Consider the following 18,788-nt stretch of genomic DNA (forward strand, 5'->3'; position numbering starts at 1 on the left):
GGATTAGAGGCGTGAGCCACCGTGCCCGGCCAATAATTTTTAAAAAGCAAAAATAAAATCAAAGGAAGGTTTAGAAAATAAAGGGAAAATCTCACAGCAAAATGACAGGTGGCAAGTGATACGAAAAAAATAAATAGAGGCTGAGCGTGGGTGTTGCAATATCAGAATAATATAAATTACAAAAAGAAAAATATCAATGGAAGTTCAAGGAAAAGTGCGGCCAAGACGTCCTTCAGTAGATGAATGGTTAAACTCCGTGCATCCAGATGGTGGAACATTATTTAGTCCTGAAAAGATGTTCTCAAGCCGTGGAGAGGCCTCCATGAGCCTTAAGTGCGTATCGCTGAGTGGGAGAAATTATTCTGTGTGACCCCAACTCTCCGACATTCTGCAGAAGCCAAACTGTGGCCAGATCCCTGGAATGAGCTCCCCACGTTCACGAGGGCAGGTTTCCGGCAGTGGCATTGGGAGGCTTTGTTAACATTGATTCTAGCGCTTGTCTACCTTAAGTTCCTTACAAAGAGCATGTGCCATTTTTAATGAAGAAAGCGGGTTCTGTCCCGTAGGGTTGAGGAGCCGAGATGCGGGGACCAGGGTACGTTGGCGCGTTGGTTCTGGCCGCGGGAAAACGGGCGGTCGCTGTGACCGTCTCTCCGCTCTCCGCGTTGCTAGCGCCCCACCCCCGGGAGAGACCCGGAGACGGGACCACCGCATGTGGAAGCCACCGGGAAGCACAGCCGGTGGGCCGCCTGAGCGGTGCCGGGGCGGGGAGGCAGGGCCGCCGCTCAGGCCGTGGGCCTCGGGGCCGCGGGACGGACGTGGATGGCGCCGCCGTTCTCTCGCGGGCCCAGCGAGGCTGTGCGTGCGCGGCCCGGGCAGTCCCTGCGAGCCCGGGCTGCTGCTCATCTGGGGGGGACGCCGGCCGCCCGGCTGAGCCCAGAGCTGTGGGCCGCGCCCAGACTCCTGCCTCGGGCCTCCCGCCGCGCTGGGGCCTGGCTCCCTCCCGGCTGTGCTGAGCGCCTGCGGCTCCGCTTGGGGCTGCTGTGCTCTCCACAGGCCGGGCCGCCGGGCTGGAGGACGCTGCAGGCGGCCTGTGTTCTCCAAGTTCTCCGCGGGAGAGGGAGGGGAACCAGGGCCCAGCCTTCCGCGGGGTGGGCTCGGCCGGGAGGAGCGCGGAGCCTCGTGGCTGCCCCCAGCCGGCACACGAGATCTGACCAGAGGCGCTGAAAGTTGGCGCGTTGAGGTACCTAGAATAGGTGAGGAAATGAATAAGCTTCAGGGGAGAAGAAATGATTGTGGAAACAGGTGCCTTGAGGTAGAAGGAGGGGACTGGGCCAGGAGAGAGGAGCCGGGTGGGGCACAGGGACAGCCCAGGGCCCCTCAGAGCTTCGAGGCCGGGCGCCCTCTGCGTTGGGAGCTTGGGGTCCCCGTGACAGAAAACCTTGCGGGGGCGTTGCGGGAGTGAGAGGAGCCTGCAGACCTGACGAGATGGAGCGGGCGGGAGACCTGAGACCTGGGGAAGTGGGAGGAGCCTGCAGACCTGCTCCTTGGTTTCCTCTGCTCCCCACCAACCCGGCTCCCTTCCCGACACCTTCCCTGGCTCTCCCCTCATGGAAACGCGGAGGACGGCCAGGGCTTCTGCTCTCCCCCGTGCCTGTGGTGGGTTCACCGAGGCCTGTGTGAGAAGCTGTCGGGGTCTGCCCAGGTCCGAGGGCAGCTGTCTCAGTGCTGGCTGCTGCGTCCGCACAGCTTCTCGGTCATTCTCGATCCTGTTCTCCTTCCAACACTTCTGCGGGCTGGCTGTTCTTAGTCCAGTCGGGTACCAGGTCCATCCCCATCTCCACCCGTTCTGAGCCACCTCCCGCCTTTGCTAACCCCGTGCTCCCCTCCCAGCTGCCCTCCCTCCCCCATCACATTTTCAAAACAAGCTAGGCAGTGGCCTCTCCAGCCCAGCCCCAGAGCAAGCAGGCCCAGGCCCGGGGCTACCCTGCACACACGCGTTGTGCGTGAGCTGGGATGCAGGCCCCGCGTTCTGCAGAATTGTGCACTGAAGACGCCAGGGCTCGCAGTGGCTCACGCCTGTAATCCCAGCACTTTGGGAGGCCAAGGCGGGCGGATCACGAGGTCAGGAGATTGAGACCACCCGGGCTAACACGGTGAAACCCCGTCTCTACTAAAAATACAAAAAATTAGCCAGGCGTGGTGGCGAGTGCCTCTAGTCCCAGCTACTCGGGAGGCTGGGGCAGGAGAATGGAGTGAACCCGGGAGGTGGAGCTTGCAGTGAGCCAAGATAGCAACACTGCAGTCTGGCCTGGGCGAAAGAGTGAGACTCCGTCTCAAAAAAAAAAAAAAAAAAGACTCCACGGCTGCAGGAAACCTGGTTAGGAGCAATCCACAGAAGCCTGGGGTGCTGTGGAGAGCTCTTCAGGTGGTGGGCCCTGACCCTCAAGGGTGGGCTCTAGGGCAGAACCACATCCTCCAAGTAGAAATCCTGACCTGGCTTGTGGCCTCCAGCAGCCCAGGAGGACCCCCAGCTGCCCTTTGGGCCCCGTTGAGGTTCTGCATGCTGCCAGGTGTCCTCCTGATGGGAGAGGTTGCCATGGTACCTACCCATCGTCTTCCTCCCCTGCCTGCCGGTCACCTGGGTCTGATTCTAGCAAGAAAGATAAAACAGGTGGCAGCAGAACCGGCTCTCTTTGTAGTTGCTCTTAAAGCTGCAGCTTGGATTCGGTTCGTTTAATTTGCCTTTTCTTTTTCTCTTCCCATCCCCAGTGAAGATAGTGATCCGGGGAGACAGGAACACAGGCAAGACAGCACTGTGGCACCGCCTGCAGGGCCGGCCGTTCGTGGAGGAGTACATCCCCACGCAGGAGATCCAGGTCACCAGCATCCACTGGAGCTACAAGAGTAAGTGTGGTGGGCGCCCCAGGGGGTTCAGGCTCCAGGCTTCCCCTTCCTCGGCCCTGTTTCCTGGGAGATGCATTCCCCAGAGGGTGTCTCCCCAAAGAGTTCTTGTCTGTGAGGGATCCTGCTGGTGTGGGAGTCCTGGCGGAACTCAGGTGCTCTTTTGGGGTGGATCACCCTGCTGCCTGAGTGAGCTTCATGAAGCCCCACTGACCTGGGAGGCTCAGCTTGGGGCAGCGTGGTTGCAGGTGAGTGGGCACGCAGGCGCCTGGGGAGCTGAAAGGAGGTGCATTCTGAGAGCATTCCCTTGCCTGCACCCTCTTGGTGCACATGGTATTTTTTCTTGGGCCCCAGCCTGACATCTTCACCACCAGAAACAGTAATAAGACCTTTGAGCCTTGCCCTTGCCGGAAGTTTGTGTCACTAAAAGGTTCAGTGAGGTGGGCTTGATGGTGGGATAGACCCCTCCCCCAGGTCTCAATTGGGTGGGCTGGGGCCTGGGTAGATGCGGGAAGGTGGGGGAGGTGATGGCTGTGGCAAGGCTCGTGCTGTGGGAGGCACAACAGCTGCCCTGTGTGTTTAGAATCCTGACAGCAAAAAGCCTTGGGGCTGGTTTGTTTGTTTGTTTGTTTGTTTGTTTGTTTGTTTTTTGAGACAAAGTCTCACTCTGTTGCCCAGGCTGAAGTGCAGTGGCGAGATCTCGGTTCACTGCAAGCTCCGCCTCCCGGGTTCAAGCAATTCTCTGCCTTGGCCTCCTGAGTAGCTGGGATTACAGGCGCCCACCACCACACCCAGCTAATTTTTTGTATTTTTAGTAGAGACGGGGGTTTCACCATCTTGGCCAGGCTGGCCTTGAACTCCTGACCGCGTGATTCACCCACCTTGGGCTCCCAAAGTGTTGGGATTACAGGCGTGAGCCACCGCTCCCAGCCAGGGCTGTTTTAAACGCCATTTCTTTTCACTGCAAAAAAAAAAAAACCTAGTGGGTTACTAGTGGGAGGCAAAGACGAGTTTCAGCTGCCACGTGGTGATAGCTGACACTTGGACTGCTGTGCAGGAACAGCCATGGGGTTGCTGGGCATCTGCTGCTCTCTAGAGCCTGGGAGGGTGGTGCTGGGCTGACAGGACACAGAGCCCACAGGGCCGGCGCACAGCTCTACCGGCTACTGCACTCTCTTCCTGGTTTGGGATGAGGCTGAAGGCAGCATTTATGCTCCTCTGCTCAGGCAACGTGGATGTGATTGGTGTGGGGGCAGATGCCTGGTGGTGTGAGGGGCCTGGGCGTGCCTCTCCCCTCTGGTTCTCCCTTCCCCTTGGAATCCTTGGGTGGGCGGGAGGCCCCATCCATCAGCTGCCCCAGTCCCCAGCATGCCCCACAACAGAGCGCAGTCATGGGAGCCCAGGAGGAGTGGTAGGCCCCAGCAGGCCCAGCTGTGATGGTGCGGCGTGGGGCAGGCCTGGGGCATGTCAGGTGGCTCCGAAGGGAGGGTCTGGCCTCCACCCTCAGTGGTTACTTACGTCCCACTCCCTCAAAGTGAACTAGAGGCCAGTCACTGGATGAAGAAACAGGGTCAGGAGAAGGTGACACAGGTGGGCCCATTCATTCACACCTGTCAGCAGGAGCGTACCTGCTCTGATGGAGTCCATGGGCAAAAACACAGACATCAACCCAGCCAGGAGGGTCCCCTTCCAGTATGCTGAGGCCAGGAGGGGCCGTGCCCAGGATCGGGGCCGGGGAGGGAGGGGCCGTGCCCAGGATCAGGGCTACGGAGGGAGGGGCCGTGCCCAGGATCAGGGCCGGGGAGGGAGGGGCCGTGCCCAGGATCGGGGCTGCGGAGGAAGATACCGTGTGTTCAGTTTGTCACTGAAGCTGTGTCTGAGCGAAGGCCTGAAGGAGCCGCCGTGTGGTCGTCTGGGGAGGATACATCCCCGGCTTCTGGACACTCGGAAGTCCTGATGGGAACTGGTGCCTGCGGGGCACAGACAACCACACCAGCTGGACCGCTTTGTGCCACCCTGGGAACTTCATGTTGGGCACTAATCTTAGGATTCTCCCTGTTTCAGCCACGGATGACATCGTGAAGGTTGAAGTCTGGGATGTGGTAGACAAAGGTGAGGCGTCTCTTTTCTGTGTCTGCTTCTCTCTGGGACTGTGTGCTCTGCGCAGAGAGGCTTCCTTTCTTTCCCCCGGCGCCCATGCATCACCCACCGTCCTCGTGGACAGTGCCCAGGGTCTTGCTGCTCTGCTCCCCTCCACATCCAGTGGTGACCCCGCAGCGCGGCGCGGCCCTCCTGTGGCACTGCATGCTTTGCTGCTTTAGCATCCTCCCCGCCTCTGAGTGACCGCGTGCACGGTGGTGGCAGGTGCAGCCGGGGGGTGTGCTTTGAGCCCCAAGGCCCAGGGTGCTATTTTGGGAGCCCTCCTCCTGCACTGCCTGGCGGAGCAGCCCAGCACCAGGCGGCCCCATGCCCATAGCTGAGGACCCAGCTCCTGCGCTCCTGTCCCTGCCGGGGATCCCTAGCCACACAGACCCGCACTCTGGGGGCCATGGGAGGACAGCAGCAGCCCCAGGGGTATCCTCGACATTGTTGGTCTCCTCCTCAGCCATAAGGTCATGAGTTCCTCTGAGTCCTCAGGGTGGAGCTCACGGCCCTCCCTGGGGCCCGTGGTCCGCGTGCATGTGTGGTGTGTGCAGGGCTGGCCACGTGCACGCCCCGGCCTCACAGGCCTGGCTGTGGCCTCGTTACGAGGCTCTGCTGGAAAGGCGGCCGCCGCCTCTGTGTGATGGTGTCTGTTCCGATGGCACATGCTCCCCTCCCTCCACCTGTGCTTTGTTGGGGTGGGTTTGGCCATCGGGGGTTAGAGGCAGGTGCTCATGCAATTCCTGCAGGGGTGCTGGGCCCCTGCGGCTCCCACCACGTCGCGCTGGACTCTTGTGGCCCATGCTGACCTGGTGTTCCAGATGCTATCTCTGCAGAGCTCCCCGTGGTCTCTGGTGTTAGAGAGGTGGCCACCCACCGCCCTATCATTGTCCCCGTCCCCACTGTGAGCAGAAGCTATCAGATCTGCCTGTGGCCCCCAGGTGGCTCAGGAGGGGCTGTCCTGACCCCCATCCTGGCCCCTTTCGGAGGTGCAGAGATTTCCTGTGCCTCCCTCCAGCTCTGGCTCCCTGAGTCTATCTGTGTGTGGAGCAGGCACAGGCTTCCCGTAGACAGCGTTGCCCAGAGTGGGGTTCATATCTGGGCACTGTAACGGGTGTGGTCTCCACGGCTTAAGATGGGGCCCCCCTCCTGGTGGCCTGTCGTGCCCGGGGCTGGTGTGGAGGCCTGTGGGTGCAGAGGCTGCCTGGCCCTGGGCTTCCTCTGGTGATACACGTGTACCCTTGCACCCACCTGTTAGCACCCACCGGGAGAGTCTCAGCCTAAACCAGGGCCCCTCAGGAGGGAAAGATCCCCAGCTCCATGACGGGGCCTGGTGTGCTTTCCATCCCTGCCCTAACTCAGTGCCCACTGTGCGAGGTGTGAGCACCGTCCACAGCAGCCAGGGCGGCCGGTGGGGAGTGCAGTGGAGGGAGTTGAGGCCTCCTGGGCACCTGGTGAGTTCTCGAGGATGAGAGGAAGGTGAGGCCATCAGGCCCAGCCGACGCTGCATGGGGCAGGCTGCCAGGAGGGAGGCTGAATGGAGCAGCCTCAGGGTGAGCCGACAACCCTCACCTCCACCTGGTCGGCCAGGACCTGGCTCCCCTCCAGTCCCACCTGCTTTCCCCAAAGCAGATCCGGCCAGCCTCAATGGCTCGCCCAGGGCAGTGCTGGTTAGGCTGTGGGCATCCTTCCTGGGTGCAGGCCCCCGACAGCCAGCAGTGCTGTGCTGTGTGTGTGTTGGGGACTCTGCTGAGCCCTTTGTGGCCAGACTGGGGAGGCTCCTCCGGGCTGGCTCTGTCCCCTGTACCTTGTGAGGGAGGGGCTGACCCCCCGACCGGGTTACATCATGGTGAGCAGTTCAGAAACAAGCTGTGGAATGAAGTGGACGTGGCGTTTTAAACACATGAGCCCCATCTGTTATTAGGGGTTTTGTTTGTTGTCCCATCCATGACTCCAAGGCTGGGACCCCAGAGTTCCCAGGACGGTCTGGAGCCTTTTTCCTTAGGTCAGCATTGTGGAGATAAAGGGAGGGGCACGGCCCTCATTGCTCAGGGAAGCCATGGTGACCTTGATGGCGGAGTCTCAGGGGGACCTGGACCGTGGACACCACACGGCTGCCCTCCTCCCTCCTGAGGCCATTTCAGGGCTGGAATCCCTGCCCTCCTCTCCTTTCCTCCCGGGCTGGTTGTTGCCTTGAGAGTCCATGCACTCATCTCCCCACTTTCACCCCAGGGGGAGGCCCCTCACCTTCCCACCATATCCCTTGTACTTCCTCCCACCTTGGACTTGGGGGAGCTGGGGAGGGGCCCTTCCTTCAGCAGCAAACCCTCCTGGTGTAGGGCTGTGGGCCATCCCACCGCCGCCTGTCCAGCAGCTGCTGAGCCCGTCAGCCCCAACCAGCACCTTCTGTCCAGGCCCGGCCCAGCCATGCCTCCAGAGCCGACAGAGGGGCCTCGCCCGGGTCCCGCCGCTCCAGAGCTCGTGGGTGCCCACGCTGCAGGCTGCTTGGGGTGGTGGAGCAGGGCACCTACCAGAGCTGGGGGCTGAGTGGCCGTAGGGGACCCATGCTCCTCCTGTGGCCCGAGGCCCAGGGGTTCCACCTCGTAATTTTTGTTTGTTTTTAAATAAGGAAAATGCAAAAAGCGAGGCGATGGCTTAAAGATGGAGAACGACCCCCAGGAGGTGAGTGCCAGGTGCACAGTGGATAGCAGTGGCTCAGGGCCCCGGGGTGCGTGAGCCAGCGCCCAGCGCTTCACACGCCTTTGACCCCAAGCACCCCAGTTATGCTGTGGCCACGGAGGCCGCTGGCCTTCCCAACTGCTCCAAAAACCCCACACTGCCATGGCTGCATCTGGGGGTGGCCAGCTCACCTGCACTCGACAGACATCACGTTGGACTGACCCCTATTTGCATTTGAGTGACCTGAGAGGTATTTAAGTGAACTCGCCAAACTTTTATCCCAGTCACGGTGGGCTCGGCCCTTCAAAGCACAGGACACATCTCGCAGCGCCATGGGCGTGAGTTTCGCTCCCCGGAGCCACCTGGGGCCAACCCAACCTGAGCCCGACACACCCAGGGCCTCGCAGCCTCCGTGCAGCGCCTCCCACTCCCTTTAGAGCATGGGGCAGAGTGACTGTGCCCACAGCACTGCAGCTAACCCTGTTTGTGGGCGCTGGAACCTTCCGGAATGCACATCCAGCCGAGGGCGGCTGGTAGTCCAGCACCTGCATCTATTTTCGAGTGGTAGTTTGGTTATCAGTGAGGCCTGGGGCGGACACTGCTGTGATTAGTGGGAGGTCCTAGGTAGGGGGCTTGTTCAGGGAGCCGCCAGCGAGGCTGGTGTTGACTGTCAGACCCTTTGGGGCAAACCTATGTTTAGCTGTCCCATCTCTTCAGCATATCGTTTCCAAATGGAAATGGCTGTTATCTTTTCAGATTAGAAGACTGTCCAGCCTTTTCCAGAACCATGGGCCACATGGATGGGGCCCAGCCTGGGCCGGTCTCACACCTGTTCTCTCCTGTCCCCAGGCGGAGTCCGAAATGGCCCTGGATGCGGAGTTCCTGGACGTGTACAAGAACTGCAATGGGGTGGTCATGGTGTTCGACATCACCAAGCAGTGGTAAGAGGGGCTGGCGGGGGCGGCCGCCTGTGACTCTCACCCCCCTAGCCCCTTGGGCGCCCTCTCTGTGCAGCAGATAATGGTTAGAGCGGCATCGTTCTGCAGGGCCAGGGGACTCTTGCTGGGCAGCTGTGGCGGCTCAGCCACGAGGGGCACTGGCCTGGATGTCGGGCTGGGCAACAACTATGTCTGTGCATATGGGGCGGGATGGCGCGGGCCGGCTGCAAAAGGCATCTGGGGCAGGGCACGCACCTTCCATAGCCCCACTGTTCTTCCTGAAAAACCATCTGAGACTTGGGAGAAGCAAGTGGCTGCTTGTGTTGGGGGCTCCCCGAGACCTCCGTCTTCCATGACCCAGGAGGACCCACAGCCAAGATTCATTCTAGCAAGAAGATGACAGCAAAATCAACTAAGGGCAGTGGCACGCAGGACGATCTCTGGGGCACCAGGCACAAGCCCCCAGAGGCCACTGTGTGGAGTCGCATGGGATCCACTCAGCTCCTCAGGAGTGCAGTGTCCCCCAGGACGCACTGGAGCCCCAGCGTGGGGGTGCTGTGGACACACACTTGGCGCAAGGCTTCTAGAAGAATGAGGGCCGCGTGAAGACCAGCCTCCTACCCGCAGCCAGTGCCTGGAGCACCAGGAGCAGCCTGCCCGACGCGTCCAGGCATCTGCTCTTCCCAGCAGTGGGTCTGGCCTGGGGGCCTAGTCAGCAGCTTCTCTTACTTGGGAAGACCCCCACACCAGGGTTAAGCATACCGCCTGTCATGGGGCCGCACACTCAGCACGCATCAGCAGCCCAGGCCTGAGGGCGGCTTGCAGCGCCTGACCAGCCATGCTCTGGGCCTCTGCCAACCTTTGCCAATGCTGGGAACCGTGCCTGCCCTTCCAGCCTTCAGAACCACCGCCAAGGACTGACCGCAGGCACCCTCAGGAGAGCCCTCGGTGGGGGTGTGGCACACAGATGGCAGGAGAACCACACATGGGGCTGGCGGCCCCACCCAGGGCACGAGTTCAACTTGGGCGCACACACGCTGGCCTCACCGGGGCAAGCAGTGGTGCTCCTCTCCCTCCCGCCTCTCCTGTCCAGGCAGCAGGCCAGCCTGGTGGGTGGGAAGTGGCTTTTCCCAAGCGAAGCTGAGTGTGGACGCAGAGTGGCCTCCACGGCACCTCCCACTGCTGCCACAGGAATGGCCTGGAGGGAGCTGCAGCCACCTGGGCTGCCATGCAAGGAGTGGGCAGGAGGGACAGCGAGACTCGAGCCAGCCTGGGAAGACGCAGCAAAGGCGCTTACCTGTGGGCCCAGAGACCCTGTTGGCAGCACCAGCCTGGGCGGGTGATGCCTATGGTAGCAATGCTCTGTCTGGAGCCCCTGGTGCCCAGCAGGAAGGATGGAAAACACTGGCTCAGACAGCGGCTTCAAGTGCCACGCAGGCCCTTCACAGCCACGAGAGGCAGGAGACACCAGAAGGCCACCTGCTTAGGAGGCCAGAGGTGCCCCTGAGCTGGCCTTGGTGAGGGGCCAGTTTAAATGACTGCGTGCAAATGAAAGAAAATGAAGTTAGAAACAGGATGTTGCTTTTGTTACTCACTTGGGTTGGCTTTCAGTCGTGGGGAAGTTTTGTCACTGGAAGTGCTGGTTATTTCTTCACAAGCCATTTGGAAAACCATGCAGCTGGGAAACCGGCAGCTCCGCGCCAGGCAGATTCTGGAGACTTGCCATCCGTGCCGGGAGATGTCTGCTTAAGACAAGGCTCTCCAAACAGCCCGCTTCACCGGCAGCAGCAGAGGCACCCCCGGGTGTCCCTGGCTATCCCGGTGGGCAGGGAGCCTGGACGAGCAGCCACGGAGCCGACGCCGAGGGGCACAGAGGACAGTGCGGGATGAGGGTGGACGCAGGCAAAGCCAGAGGTGGTTTTGTAGGGATGCGGACACGAGGCGCTCTGAGGGAAGGCAGGGACAGGCAGGGGCATTCCAGTGTGGGGTGCGGTCAAGTACCTGCCGTCAGGGAGAGGGACGGGCGGGGGCCGCAGGCTGAGAGGGGTGCGAAGGCCCTCGAGGCACTTCCCTCTAGCTCTGCATGCACGAGGTGTGTTTCTGGTGGGTCGGATGTTGGAAATGAGAAGCAGCCACCATCCTCAGGCCTGGGCGCACAGCAGCTTCCCAGTGAGGGACAGGGCGTCGCAGGGCTGAAACTAAGCCAGGTCCTCACCTGTTCTCCGAGGACCTTCAATTACATTCTCCGGGAGCTTCCGAAAGTGCCCACCCATGTGCCAGTGTGCGTGCTGGGGAACTACCGGGACATGGGCGAGCACCGAGTCATCCTGCCGGACGACGTGCGTGACTTCATTGACAACCTGGACAGGTGGGTGCAGTGGCCCTGCTCCCATGGGACCCTGCCCGGTGCTCCGGTGCGCAGGGGAGGGTGCTGAGGCAGAGGCCCAGGGAGGGGTTAACGTTAGCACGGGGCCCAGGGGATGTGGGTCGCACCGCTGCGTGGGGCTCGCTGAAGCCTGGGTCTCCCCGATGGCAGTGCCGGGAACTGTACCGGGGACTGTGTGCCAGGGTGAAGTGCTGGCACTGTGGGGTCACCTGCAGAAGGGCACTCGGCTTAGCAGGGCTCAGCAGGGTCGCAGGACCCTGTGACTGTAAACTAGGCTTAGCAGGACCCTGTTTAGCAGGAGCCTCAGGAGCCTGCAGGAGGAGGGAGGGCAGTGCAGACCCACAGCCGTGGGCCCAGGGCTGATCCTTGGCACTGGGGCAAGAGTCTTTGTCCTGCATCTTTCTTCCTTTCTGAAAGCAGACCTCCAGGTTCCTCCTACTTCCGCTACGCTGAGTCTTCCATGAAGAACAGCTTCGGCCTAAAGTACCTTCATAAGTTCTTCAATATCCCATTTTTGCAGCTTCAGGTAAGCACTCACCGTGTGGGGTGGAGTGGCTGCTGGTCTCTCACCTCTTTCCAGGTGTCTCCTGTGTAGCGACGGGTCTCCCTCCTAACCCCTGAGAAAGCTGTGGGCTGCTCGGAGGTTAGCTGCTGGCAAAGGCCCAACGTTCTACTGTGCCTGCCTGCTCCAGGTGGCAGAAGGTACAGGGTCCTGAGGGCTAGACCCAGTCCCAGGAGCCCCTCCACCTCTGCGGGGACCCCTTGCTCAGTTTCCCCCAGTGTTTTTGGTTGTTTTTGTTGAGATAAGTTCTTGCTGTGTGGCCCGGGCTGGAGTGCAGTGGCGCAATCATGGCTCACTGCAGCCTCAAACTCCTGGGCGCTCAGGCAGTCCTCCCACCTCAGTCTCCCAAAGTGCTGGGATGCCAGGCGTGAGCCACCAAGGTACTCGCTGTTCACATCTCACATTTCCCTGGTGCTTGTGTCAAAACCAAGGAACCAACTTTGGTCTATGGACTAAACTCAATTTCCCTTGTGGAAACAAGGGCCAGGCCAGCTGTGGCTGCAAAGTAGCCCAGCAAATGAGGCTTGAACCTCCTCACCCTGGATTGCTCCACCTGGGCCTGGGGGACCTGGACCTCCTCGCCCAAGGCTGCCCTGACTAGGTCTGGGGGACCTGGGGCCCAGCCGCAGCTGCAGCAGCCTTGGTCTTTCTCCAGAAGGATGTCAGGCTTGCCCAGAAAGGGGCTGTGCTGTCCTCCTGGTGTCTGAAGAAGGGAGGATACCTGCGGGCTGGGACTGCTGCTGGGGACGTTTCGGTTGGAAGGAAGGTGGCAGTCAGACTTGTCCTGTGCCGGCACTGGTGGGGAGGCCCCTCCTTCCTGCAGAGCCGTCCCCTCCTCACTGGGTTGATTACTCCTTAGAGAGCTCCCCACTGCTCAGCTGCTCCATTCCCTAATGGTTTGCCCTCCAAACCCTTCCAAAGCCTCCCAGGGAGAGAACGGGACCCTGGACGGAGTCTTGAGCTGGAGGCGTAGGGCTGAGCTGTGTGTGACTATCGTTTTGTTGTGGATGTGTTCAGGCAGATCTGATGCCCTCACCTGTCAGCAGCGGGACCCCCGTTTCCTCTTTGTCTTGCCCCTGGATGGCCTGGAAGCAAATTTCAGACCTTCTTTATGTCACCTAAAAATGTTTCAAACACATCTCTAAGAAAATCAGTTCTGTTTTTTTAACCTGACCATAGTACCTAATGTAATACCGCACATTAAAGTCACAGAAGGTTTTTCTTGGAGAAATAAGCCACAATAACAAATTTAAAAAATAAAATTCCCAAAGAGTTCTTCCAATCGTCAGATATTTGGTCAGTGTTGAGAGTAGGATCCAGAGTTCACACATTACATTTGGTTGACGAGTCTGTAGTTCTTTGTAAATCACAGTTTTTGGTTGTTATAGCCATTTTCGGGGACCTTATTGACTTTAATATCCTTTTTTTTTTTTTGGAGACGGCATCTCACTCTGTCCAGACTGTAGTACAGTGGTGCGATCTCTCCTCACTGTAACCTCCGCCTCCTGGGTTCAAGCGATTCTCCTGCCTAAGCCTCCCAAGTAGCTGGGATTACAGCGCCTGCCACCACACCTGGCTAATTTTTGTATTTAGAGACGGTGTTTCGCCATATTGGCCAGGATGGTCTCCATCTCTTGACCTCGAGATCTGCCTGCCTTGGCCCCCCAAAGTGCTGGGATTACAGGTGTGAGCCACCACGCCCGGCCTCACATTTTTATTTTAAAAACCTCTCCAGGCTGGGCGCAGTGGCTCACGCCTATAATCCCAGCTCTTGGGGGGCAGAGGTGGAAGGACAGCTCAAGCCCAGGAGTTGGAGATCTGCCCGGGCAGTAGAATATAACACGACCCTGCTCTAAAAAAAAGAATCTCTGGAAAAGCTGACTCAAAAAGGAGAGGCCAGGCAGGTAGCTGAGGTCTGTAATTTCAGCAGAGGCCAAGGTGAGAGAATCACTCGAGCCCAGGAATTCAAGACCAGAATGGGCAACATAGCGAGACCCCATCTCTATTAAATAAGAGAGAAGGGGCCGGGTGCGGTGGCTCACGCCTATCATCCTAGCACTTTGGATGCTGAGGCAGGTGGATCACCTGAGGTCAGGAGTTCGTGAGGCTCCGGCGTTTGTATTTAATTTGAATCTGAAGTGAGCAGCCACGTGGACCCGCAGCTCATCAGACCAGCCTGGGGTTCCAGGCCAGGAGGGCAGCGGTTTGCTCCAGAGCCAGCTGCTTGTGGGTGTGGGACGGTGGTGATGCGTGCACCGGGGCTGTGTCCTGCCACCAGAGGAGGTGTGCATGGCGGAGAGCAGAGAGGCTTTGTTTTCCAGGTGAAGGTGTGTGTGTAGGTGGGGGTGCTTTCTGTTGAGGTTTATGCCTGTGACTGACAGCTATCCCCCAAGCCATGCTGGCAGCGTGTAGGTGTCGTGCCGGCCACTGCAAAGGAATCCTCTGGGCTTCTGTGGTTCCAGTGAGGCCCAGCCCAGAGCTCCATGAGTTGCCGAGCAGCCAGCCCTGCAGCACCTCCTGGTTTCGTCAGCAGGAGGTGTCCCCTGTGCACTCAGGGGCTGTCGGGCTGGGGCACTGGCAGCAGGAAGGGCCCCTGCTCAGGCCTGTGTGCTCCCCTTCTGCAGAGGGAGACGCTGTTGCGGCAGCTGGAGACAAACCAGCTGGACATGGATGCCACACTGGAGGAGCTGTCGGTGCAGCAGGAGACGGAGGACCAGAACTACGGCATGTACGTGGCCCAACCCTTCTGTGGGGGCGGTGTGGGGGCTGCAGGTGCGGCTGTGGTGCCGGGTCATGGGCTGCACCAAGGAGACAGCAGAAGGGAGTGTCCCCCGTTTGGGGTAAATTAGTCATCTTGGGGCACAGATGGAGGAGGGCTCAGGCTTGCACTGCCCCCAGCAGCCCCCTCACAGTCACCCCTGGCATGGACTCCTCGTACAGGTCATGCTGTGCCTGCCGCTCTGAGCACCACTGACCGTGGCCAGGTGCTGGCGCTGGTGGAGCGTGCCCATCAGGGGCTGCCTGTCCATCAGGGGCTTGGCCTCCCAAATTGATGCCAGCATGGGGTGCGCTTTCTGGGGAGCTGCTTGACTTTGGGAAGCTCCCTGTGCTGAAGAGGCATACAGGCCAGGACATGGAGGTCTCTGGTCCTCGATAGCAGAGGGCGACTCAGAGCATCCTCCTGAGTGGGCCTGGGCAGTGCGTAGCCCCGGGGGTTGCGGCCAGTGGGACAGCTGGCCCGTTCTCTGCCTCAGGCTCCTGCACAGCTAGGGGCTTGGTGCCTCCCCTGGGACCCAGGCAGGGACCACGGAATCAGCAGCCCTTCTGAGGCCCCCCAGCAGGTCTCTGTTTCCAGAGGGAGAGCCCTGTGGGTCACCTCGGATCTAGCTGTTGGCTCAGACACAGCAAGAGACTGAGAGGGAAGGCAGTTTGATGCCTGGAGAGGGATCCGTGGCTTCCGACTGCCAGGCCAGCCCCAGGATGGAGCCTCCCACATGGGCGCTTCTCTGTTGAACCAATCCTGGCATTTCCTGGGACTGAGACTTGGGTCAGCTGGATGCTGTGATGGCCACACGTGCTCCACCAAGCTCCAGCCCCCTCCTCTTCCCAGAAACCCCCCCTCATGGGAAGGTCCACTTGCTGCCATCTGGCCACCTCTGCTTGGAGCCTCCAGCAGCTATGCCTCAGAACAGAGTCGAAGTGACTTTCAGGGGAGCTGGACACACGCACGCTGGTGCCTGCTGTCCCTGCCCTTTGGCACTGCTGCTCTTGTTTTTTCTGAGACGGAGTCTTGCTCTGTCGCCCAGGCTGGAGTGCAGTGGTGTGATCTTAGCTCACCACAAGCTCCGCCTCCCGGGTTCACACCATTCTCCTGCCTCAGCCTCCCGAGTAGCTGGGGTACAGGCACCCGCCACCACACCCGGCGAATTTTTTTTTGTATTTTTAGTAGAGACGGGGTTTCGCTGTGTTAGCCAGGACGATCTCGATCTCCTGACCTCGTGATCTGCCTGCCTCTGCCTCCTACAGTGCTGGGATTACAGGCGTGAGCCACCGCGCCTGGCCGGCATTGCTGCCCTTGGAAGTGGATGGGGATGATGGCCCCTGGGGGGCGGGTGGCCCAGAACACAGCGGCTCTTCCCAGCCCTATCAGCAGCAGCAGAGAGTCCTCTGTCACCTGAGGGCCTCAGGGAGAGGCAGGGGAGTCAGGCTTCTCACCCGCCTTCTGCCTTCCAGCTTCCTGGAGATGATGGAGGCTCGCAGCCGCGGCCATGCGTCCCCACTGGCGGCCAACGGCCAGAGCCCATCCTCGGGCTCCCAGTCACCAGTGGTGCCTCCAGGCGCCGTGTCCACAGGGAGCTCCAGCCCCAGCACACCCCAGCCCGCCCCACAGCTGCCCCTCAATGCCGCCCCACCATCCTCTGTGCCCCCTGTACCACCCTCAGAGGCCCTGCCCCCACCTGCGTGCCCCTCAGCCCCTGCCCCACGGCGCAGCATCATCTCTAGGCTATTTGGGACGTCACCTGCTGCCGAGGCAAACCCTCCACCTCCAGGTAGGCCCTGGACTGCCCCTCCCAAACTGGTCCCAGACCCCCAGGCCCTCACAGGTGGGGCCCTGGATTTCGGAGCACTCCGCACTTCTTCCTGCTTGTCCCAGTCCCGTGGGCACATCCCGGGTGGGCCTGGCTTGGGGTTGGGTGCAGTGAGGGTTCTGGTGCTGAGTGAAGAGGACCCGGCATCACTGTTCACAGAGCCAGCCCCGGCCACAGAGGCCCCCGCAACAGTCCAGAGTGTGGAGGACTTCGTTCCCGACGACCGCCTGGACCGCAGCTTCCTGGAAGACACGACCCCCGCCAGGGACGAGAAGAAGGTGGGGGCCAAGGCTGCCCAGCAGGACAGCGACAGGTGAGGGGTGGGCCTGGGCCTCCTCTCCCATTGCCCCCAGCCTCCAGGGCGCCCGAGTAGCAGGTGGGGCTGGCTTCCTAGGGGCGCAGGAGGGGCCCCCACCGGCTGGTCACTGTTGGCTGAGGACAGAGCAGATCTGTGACTGGAGTAGATGAGGGAAGGGCTTCGACGGGGCTTCCAGACATCAGAAAGGCCTGGCCACCTGCTCTGCTCACACCCTGGAGAGGACAAGGGCACCTTGGGGTCTTCTGTGGGCAGATTCCACATGGAGGCCATTGGCGAGGCCACTCCAGGTCATATGGGAGGTTCAGGCCACCAGATGTGGTCTCCACAGGGCCAGGGCACAGGTGCTGCAGAGACGGGTGACTTCCTGCAGGTCCTAGAGCTGTGAGCTAGAGCCGCCTCCCCATCCATCTGCCAGCCCCTCCCACCACTCTGTCTGCCAAGCTGCCCCACATTTTGCCTGCAGCAAAGCCCTGCATTTGGTCCCAGGCGTGGATTCCACTGGACAGGCACCACCCGCAGTGGCCTCAGCACCTCAGCCTCACCCATTGCTGTGGGGCGGCGGCTTCCTCCAGAAACCTGAGCTGGGCCCGCGTCCTCCATGAGCGCCCGCTTGCGCAGCTCCACGTCCTTCACCCACTGACCGGCTGCAGGGCAACACTGTGTCCAACCTTGTGCCCCCGACCCCTTCCTGCTCAGAAGCCCTGTGACGGCCACGAGGGGGCCTCTCCACCACAACACAGCACCTGGGGCGGGGTGGCCCCACGGCCAGGGCATGCTGGGTACCAGGGTGCCCAGAACCAAGGCCTGTGAGCCTGGCCGGCCATACCTACCCTGTGGCCTCTGACCGCTTTGCCCCCCGCTTTGCAGTGATGGGGAGGCCCTGGGCGGCAACCCGATGGTGGCAGGGTTCCAGGACGACGTGGACCTCGAAGACCAGCCACGTGGGAGTCCCCCGCCGCCCGCGGGCCCCGTCCCCAGTCAAGACATCACTCTTTCGAGTGAGGAGGAGGCAGAAGTGGCAGATCCCCCAAAAGACCCTGCCCCGGCTCCCCAGCAGTGCTCAGAGCCAGAGACCAAGTGGTAAGGGCAGGTGTCCCCACGGGTGCGGCCTGGAGACCGGGGTGGGGCAGTTCAGGACACCTCCGGAGGACCCGACTGACCCTCTGCTTGTCCACAAAGGTCCTCCATACCAGCTTCGAAGTCACGGAGGGGGACAGCTCCCACGAGGACCGCAGCACCCCCCTGGCCAGGCGGTGCCTCTGTTCGCACAGGTCTGGAGAAGCACAGCAGCACCAGGCCCCCTGCTGAGATTGAGCCGGGGAAGGGTGAGCAGGCCTCCTCCTCGGAGAGCGACCCCGAGGGGCCCATCGCCGCACAAATGCTGTCCTTCGTCATGGATGACCCCGACTTTGAGAGCGAGGCATCAGACACACAGCACAGGGCGGTAAGATGAGTCCTCCCAGGGCAGAGGTCAGCCAGGAGGCCAGGGTCCCTCCCACAGGCCTGATCTGGGTGGGTGCAGTGGGAGGAGGCTTCTGGAAGAGGCGTCTCATGTTCCCACACTTGGGCCTTGCTGGCCTGGTTTGAGATCCCACAACCCCTGGGGGTGCGGGAGGGATGACAGCCTGACCAGCTGCTCTTCCTGCTCCAGGATGAGTTTCCCGTGCGAGACGACCCCTCTGATGTGACTGACGATGAGGCCCCTGCCCAGCCGCCCCCAGCCCCCAAGCTCCCTCTCCCCGCCTTCAGACTGAAGAATGACTCGGACCTCTTCGGGCTGGGGCTGGAGGAGGCCGGACCCAAGGAGAGCAGTGAGGAAGGTGGGTGGGGGCACCAGAGTGCGGTCAGCCTGCTGGAGTCTGGGTAGAATGTGGGCCTCCTCCCAGCTGCTGGCCACTGGCCGGGGTCCTCTCCTGAGTCCGGGATGCTGTGCCATGCTCCTGGCAGCCCCCTGCAGGAGCTGATGTCTGCAGTGTGGTCCTGTCCATCAGCAGGGCCTCCTGGAGGGCTGGGGCTCACTGCTTTGTGAGTTTCTAGAGAAGTCCTGTCACCCGGCTTGGGGTCCCCATTGGCCTGAGTTTGAGCCACTTTCTGCCCTGTCTGTGCAGGTAAGGAGGGCAAAACCCCCTCTAAGGAGAAGAAGAAGAAGAAGAAAAAAGGCAAAGAGGTACCGGCTACTCCCCTTCCTGGCAGGCCAGGGCTAGGCGGCATGCGGTCCTGGGACCAGGGCTCTGGCTTCCTGTGACTTCCTGGCGCCCCCCTCCTTGTG

At 60.9% G+C, this 18,788-nt stretch overlaps 1 protein-coding gene and 1 pseudogene across 1 annotated transcript in view; both read left to right on the forward strand.

Annotated features, from left to right (window-relative positions):
- The window catches only part of LOC116474256 (iron-sulfur cluster assembly 1 homolog, mitochondrial-like), a 10,817-nt pseudogene extending 7,971 nt beyond the window's left edge, over nt 1-2,846 (forward strand).
- Nucleotides 1-18,788, forward strand: part of RABL6 (RAB, member RAS oncogene family like 6) — a 28,945-nt gene that overhangs the window by 9,288 nt on the left and 869 nt on the right. The window contains exons 2-14 of the mRNA XM_032165690.2: nt 2,773-2,907; nt 4,969-5,016; nt 7,676-7,728; nt 8,575-8,666; nt 10,891-11,031; nt 11,470-11,575; nt 14,236-14,339; nt 15,845-16,161; nt 16,360-16,513; nt 17,387-17,599; nt 17,699-17,963; nt 18,171-18,339; nt 18,628-18,686. Coding sequence (XP_032021581.1) covers nt 2,773-2,907; nt 4,969-5,016; nt 7,676-7,728; nt 8,575-8,666; nt 10,891-11,031; nt 11,470-11,575; nt 14,236-14,339; nt 15,845-16,161; nt 16,360-16,513; nt 17,387-17,599; nt 17,699-17,963; nt 18,171-18,339; nt 18,628-18,686 — 1,856 coding nt within the window. The remainder of the gene's footprint in view (nt 1-2,772; nt 2,908-4,968; nt 5,017-7,675; nt 7,729-8,574; nt 8,667-10,890; nt 11,032-11,469; nt 11,576-14,235; nt 14,340-15,844; nt 16,162-16,359; nt 16,514-17,386; nt 17,600-17,698; nt 17,964-18,170; nt 18,340-18,627; nt 18,687-18,788) is intronic.

This window comes from Hylobates moloch, unplaced genomic scaffold (genome assembly GCF_009828535.3).
Source record: "Hylobates moloch isolate HMO894 unplaced genomic scaffold, HMol_V3 SCAFFOLD_10, whole genome shotgun sequence".
Lineage (NCBI taxonomy): Eukaryota > Metazoa > Chordata > Mammalia > Primates > Hylobatidae > Hylobates > Hylobates moloch.